Source organism: Quercus robur, chromosome 4, assembly GCF_932294415.1.
Source record: "Quercus robur chromosome 4, dhQueRobu3.1, whole genome shotgun sequence".
Lineage (NCBI taxonomy): Eukaryota > Viridiplantae > Streptophyta > Magnoliopsida > Fagales > Fagaceae > Quercus > Quercus robur.
The window spans coordinates 44,135,559-44,141,708 of record NC_065537.1 but is presented as its reverse complement, the minus strand read 5'-3'; the positions used below and the strand labels follow the sequence as shown (position 1 = coordinate 44,141,708).

Below are 6,150 nucleotides of genomic sequence, written 5' to 3'. Positions count from 1 at the left end.
GGGCTGCATCGTCTCTGATCTCGGGTAAACAATCCAGAGCTAGCTTGAGGCCCTCATCATTACTTTGTTCATCATAACATATCCTTCTGAGGCTTAACACTCCAACTTCCACAGGAACTACTACCTCAGTTCCAAACGCCATCTTAAAGGGTGTCTTGCCTGCTGGTGTCCTCACCGTCGTTCTGTAAGCCCACAACACTCTTGGGAGCTCATCAGGCCATGCCCCTTTTGCCCCCTCAAGACGGGATTTGATCAATTTGAGCAAAGTCTGATTTGTGACTTTTGTTTGGCCATTTGCCTATGGATGTTCGGGTGAAGAATAGTGATTCTTTATCCCCAGCTCCTTGAAAAATCCCTAAACTTGTGGCTGTCAAATTATCGTCCATTGTCAGAGATGATGACTCGTGGAATTCCAAATCGACAAACGAGGTTTTTCCACATGAAGTGTTGTATCTTGGCCTCCATTATAATTGCCAAAGGCTCTGCTTCCACCCATTTCATGAAATAATCAATAATGACGACTAGGAATTTTACCTGTTTCTTACCCGAGGGTAGAAGGCCCATTATGTCGATTCCCCATGTGGAGAATGGCCATGCTGAGGTGATGTTAGTTAAGTGCTCGGTTGGGACATGCTGCACATTTCCAAACCGTTGGCACTTGTCGCACCTCTGAACAACCTGAGTTGTATCTTTTTGCATAGTTGGCCAAAAATATCCTGCATGAAAAACTTGCCCAATGAGTGACTGTGGTCCACAGTGATTTTCACACACCCTTTTGTGGATTTCTCTTAGTACGTACTCAGCATCTTCTGGGTCGAGGCACTTTAAGTAGGGTTATGAGAATCCCCTCTTATAAAGTTTGTCGTTTAGAATTGTAAATCTAGACGACTTAACTTTGTCTTTTTTGGCTTTCGAGGGATCTGCAGGGAGGTTACTATCCTTGATGTACATGATTATTGGTACCATCCAGCTTTCTCCCGACTAGATGTAGTTCATGTCAAACCCCTTAATGCTCGGAAGGTACTGTACCTCCATGTACAATCCAGGTCGTCGTTCATTGGTCTCCGACGATGCCAATCTAGCAACCTCGTCTGCTTCAGAATTTTCTTTTCGAGGTACCTGAGTAATCTTGACATCATCAAAGTTAGAAATTAACTAACTGGTCAATGGTAGGTACCTCTTCATCCTGTCCTCTTTGGCCTCGTATTTGTTGTTCATATGCCCTGTCACGAGCTTTGAATTAGAGTTCAGTTACAAGTTTCTCACACTTAGGGCCTTTGCAACCCTCAAGCTCGTAAAGACAGCTTCGTACTCTGCTTCATTATTCGTTGCTCGGAACTGAAGCCGGACTCTGTACTTGAGGATGTATTTTTCAGGGGACAAGAGAATCACATCTAGTCCACCCATGCCTGAAGCTGACAAGCCGTTTGTATATACTATCTAGTAATTTGATTATGGATCTTGATCTACCATAGTGAATTTAGCCACAAAGTCTACCAGTGCCTGGGCTTTGATTGCCGTTCTAGGCCTGTAATCGATGTTGAATTGACTTAATTCCACCGCCCATTAGACCATTCTTCTTGTTGTGTTCGGCCTACTCGTTGCCTTTCAGAGAGGCTAGTCTGTCATGACTAATAACGTGTGTGCCTGAAAGTAGGGACGGAGCTTTCTTGATGCGACGATTAAGGCGAGGGCTAATTTTTCTATCCTTGGGTATCTTGCTTCCGCGCCCTGGAAGGCCTGGCTTGTGTAATAAACTGGCTTCTGAATCTTGAGCTCTTCATGGATCAATGCCGAGCTTACAGCCGTCTGGGAGACAGCTAAGTACATGAATAAATCTTTTCCTTCGATGGACGGACTCAGGAGTGGGGACTTGGATAGGTAATCCTTGAGTGCTTGGAAGGCTTCTTCGCACTCATCTGTCCATTGGAAAGCCTGCTTCAATGTTTTAAAGAGCAGGAGGCATTTATCTGTAGCTCTAGAGACGAACCTGTTCAAAGTTGCTATACATCTCGTCAGTCTCTAAACCTCCTTCACACTCCTAGGGGATGTCATATCCAATATGGCTTTGACTTTCTCAAGATTAGCCTCTATGCCTCGTTGTAAGACCATGAAACCTAAAAACTTGCCCAATGAGACCCCAAATACACACTTCGCTGGGTTTAACCTCATCTGATACTTCCTCAATGTATCGAAAGTTTCTTTGAGGTTGTCCAAGTGTAATTCTACTTTCCTGCTCTTCACAAGCATGTCATTCACATAGACCTTTATATTCCATCCAATCTGCTTGCTAAACATCTGATTTACTAACCTCTGATAAGTATAACCCCTGGCTAGTGACAAAAGCTGTTTTCTCCTGGTCCTTTTTGTTCATGCGGATTTGGTTATAACTTGAAAATGCATCCATAAAAGGTCAACAGCTCATGCTGTTGAATCCATTAGCTGATTGATCATGGGAAGCGGAAAGCTATCTTTTGGGAAAGCGTGGTTGAGATCTGTAAAGTCAACGCATATGCGCCATTTCCCGTTGGACTTCTTCACCATAACGGCGTTGGCTAACCATTCGAGTAATAGACTTCTCTGATGAACCTAGTAGTCAAAAGCTTCTTTACCTCTTCCACAACAGCTTTGTTCCTCTTAGGGGCAAAAACTCGTCTTTTCTACTGGACAGGCTTTCTGGTGGGATCGACATTTAAACTGTGTTCTATTACTTTGTTGTCTATGCCTGGCATATCTTCGTGAGTCCAAGTGAAGATATCCGAATTCTGCTTCAGGAACTCCATTATCTTTTCCTTCAAGATTGAGTCAAGTCCTGCTACCACCTTTATAGTTTTGGTAGCATCTTCTTCTACCAGGTTCACATCTTCCAGCTCTTATGCAGGCTTTTTTGGTTCTTCTTCTACCATCCATGCATGGTTTTCTCTTCAAGCTAATACCGCTTAGTAACATTCACTAGCCAAAAGCTGATCCCTGCATATTTTCCCTATCCCATTTGGGGTTGAAAACTTCACTTTAAGGCAATAAGTTGAAGTTACAGCCTTAAGCCGATTTAGTGTAGGTCGTCCCAGGATGACATTATAGGACGATGGGCAATCGACGATAAAAAAATCGACCTGTTTTGTTACCTGGGCTGGATATGTTCTAGCTATGACTAACAATGAGATGATCCCTTTTGGATAAATTTGATCTCCACTAAAGCTAACCGATGGGGATTTGAAAGGTCTAAACTTCTTCGGATCCAACCTCAACTGCTGGTAAGCTGTCATGTACATTATATTCGCGGAGCTCCCGTTATCAACCAATACTTTCCTTATGTTGAAACCTTCAATTTCCAATACAATGACAAGTGGATCATCATGGGGTTGCTTAATCCCATTTGCATCCCGCTTAGAGAACGTGATATCGTCACTCTTTAATTGTCGATACTTTGGAGACGGATGTTTGATGTGAACATTGTTGATTTGCCTATGGTAAGTCTTCTTCAGAGACTTGTACGATCCTCCTGATACGGGTCCTCTAGTTATCGTTCGTATTTCCCCCATGGTTAGTTCTTGTTCAAGGATGGTGGTCCCTCTTGATGAACTTTTGGAGCTTTTCCCGTTGAATAAATTCTTCTATTTGCTCTTTCAGATCACGACATTTGTCAGTGTAATGGCCATGATCCTTGTGAAAACGACAAAATTTCTTCAGGTCTCGCTTCTTGGAAGAGGTGCTTAGCGGCTTGGGCCATTTCAGGCCTGGTTCGTCCTTAATCTGCATTAGGATTTTATCCATAGGCACCACCAATGGGGTGAAGTTCATCTTCTTCTTCGAAGTGTCAGGACTGTTTTTGTTGGCCTTATTCTTTGAATATGGGTCTTTATGATCCTTCTTCTTTCCTTGGGAATCATTAGACTCGTCCTTCTTCCACTTTCCTGCTAGCCCCTTTGCTGTAAGAGTATCCTCCCCGTTCATGTACTTCTGAGCTTTGAACAGGAGATCTGTCATAGAGGTTGGCGGCGTCTTTCCCAGCAAAAAGATAAAGTCGGGGTTGTTAAGCCCAGCCTGAAAGATCGTCATTATTACCTAGTCATCAGCTTCGTCAATTTCCAGCACGGCCTTGTTGAAACGTTTCACATACTCCCGTAGGCTTTCCCCTTCCTGCTGCCATATTGTGAGCAAGTAGGAGATTGGCCTTTTGTGACGTTGCCCCCCAATAAAATGGCGAACAAACGAGTCATTGAACTATTCAAAATTCGCTATTGAGGACACTGGCAGTTTACTAAACCACACCCTAGCAACCCCCCTTAGGGTGGCAGGGAAAGATTTGCAGATGACTTCGTCCGGGTCTGCTGAAGGTTCAAAATGGTCTTGAAGGCCCCAATGTAGTTGAGAGGGTCCTTTGTGCCGTCATAGAACTACAGCTGCAGCAAACAAAATTTCGGAGGCAGGGGGCACTCCAAAATGCTGGTTGTGAAAGGTGAATTTGTTCGTTTGAGCATGCCATCAAGGTTTATTGCTGTCTTCCCTTTCATAGCATTCTTTACTTCATCAAGTTCCCTTCGTAAGCTCTTCATCATGTGATCGTTGTCATGCATGGACTGCCCTGTGTATTTGGTTGCATCTTTTCCTTTACTGTTTTCAAGGCTACTAGCTTCCTCGTCATGTCTGCTACGACTGCGTTAGTGATGCGATGCATTGCTGCCCTCTGGATGGGCCTGACGCTTCAACTCTTCATTATGCTTCATCAGTTCTTGTACATTTGCTATTAGAGCCTGGATTTGTTGAGTTATCACCACAGGATCTGGGGGTGGCATGGATGTGGAGTCCATTAAGCGATAGGAGCTTTATCGGTAGGAGCACGATGGTTTGAGTAAGGATCAACTTGTGTTCCCCACAGACGGTGCCAAACTGATGAAGCCAAAAATTAACCTCGTCAATATCGATGGATGATCTCTGGTACTTGCTGTCAAGAAAAGAAAAGGCAAAGGAGGTTTTCATCGGCGTGATGCCAGTTGAGAATGCTCCGATGCTAAAGTTAGCTTATCAATTCTTAAGAAAGTTTCTCACCAATGTCCCTCTAGTTTTTTCATGTCCCTTTACCTGAGTTCCATTTCCCTTTTTTATAGTTTGCTTCGTGTTGGTGCAATTATGTCTGTTAATGCTGTTCTGAGCGTTTTTCTCCTAAGAGGAACGTGGCATTAATTGACAATGATGGCTCCATTTAGGGCGTAACGGATGACTATTGAGCCATCATTGCTCTTGTAATCGTTCTAGTGCAGTCACTACTTGTAAGCTATCTTGATAGCATTTATTTGCGCCTTCAATGAATGTTGGCTTGGCCCGCCTAAAAGGATGATGTATGATGATGGGGTTTTACACTTACTCTTGTCCCCGACTTGAGTGTGGCTAAGATCATCTTTTACCTAGACGATCTTATCTTGATACTCGTCAGACCTTATACTAGACTTAATTCTCTAACACTCGAGTATCTAAACAATTCTTAATACTCCCGCTCAACGTGGCAATTTTCGTGGTTTATTTATTTAAAAGAGGGATAGTTAATTCAAAAATGTCATCTTTCTCTTTCTCTCCAACACTTGGCACGTGTGATCAAATATCAAATAAAATTATAAAAATAGCTTTTATTATACATTAATCACAATGTATTATATTGACAATTGTAAAAAAAATTTGTGCCCTACAAATATTGTTTTTTAGGGTTGAAAAAGGAAACCCTGAATGGCCATATTTGGTCGATTTAGAACACCCCCACCCACGCCCCCACCCAAAAAAAGAAAAAGAAAAGCCAACCCACCAGATTTGATATCTACATATGAGTTAACCCTAAAATGATTAGTCAAACTATAAATAATGAAGGCTCATTGTAATTGCCAGGGCCAGTCGAAGGCCCTAAAAAAAAAAAAAAAGGTGTGAGGATAAAATATTACCACTAATACTCTTTGTTTGAATGGTTCAAAAAGTGACAATAAAAACACATTTTACAATTTAAAATCCTAAAACTCTCCTTCTCTGCTACGGTTGTACCCAAATTCTTCTTTGAATCAAGAAACCCTTAGATCTTAGTTTATAATAATAATAATAATATATAACAAAAGGACCAGGTTTGATCTTGAAATAAATTTTAAAGGCATATTTGGTAAACTGTAA

At 42.2% G+C, this 6,150-nt stretch overlaps 1 protein-coding gene across 1 annotated transcript; it reads right to left on the bottom strand.

The window, feature by feature from the left end:
• Nucleotides 1–375: 375 nt before the first annotated feature.
• LOC126721932 (uncharacterized) lies at nt 376–3,542 on the bottom strand. Its single transcript, XM_050425023.1, has 6 exons — nt 3,126–3,542; nt 2,029–2,313; nt 1,648–1,935; nt 1,267–1,440; nt 1,030–1,119; nt 376–822 (listed from the first exon to the last, which is right to left on the bottom strand). Exons 1-6 carry the CDS (start codon nt 3,540–3,542, stop codon nt 376–378), a joined length of 1,701 nt encoding a protein of 566 aa, XP_050280980.1.
• Nucleotides 3,543–6,150: the final 2,608 nt, after the last annotated feature.

Bases quoted from the DNA above. Each gene is read 5' to 3' on its own strand.
- LOC126721932 (XM_050425023.1), bottom strand. From the start codon at position 3,542: ATGGGGGAAATACGAACGATAACTAGAGGACCCGTATCAGGAGGATCG. The intron at 1,120-1,266 runs GTGAGAAACTTG...AAGATTACTCAG, and splicing joins GGGTTGCAAAGGCCCTAAGT to GTACCTCGAAAAGAAAATTC. The intron at 823-1,029 runs GTACAGTACCTT...CCCTACTTAAAG, and splicing joins GACCTGGATTGTACATGGAG to TGCCTCGACCCAGAAGATGC.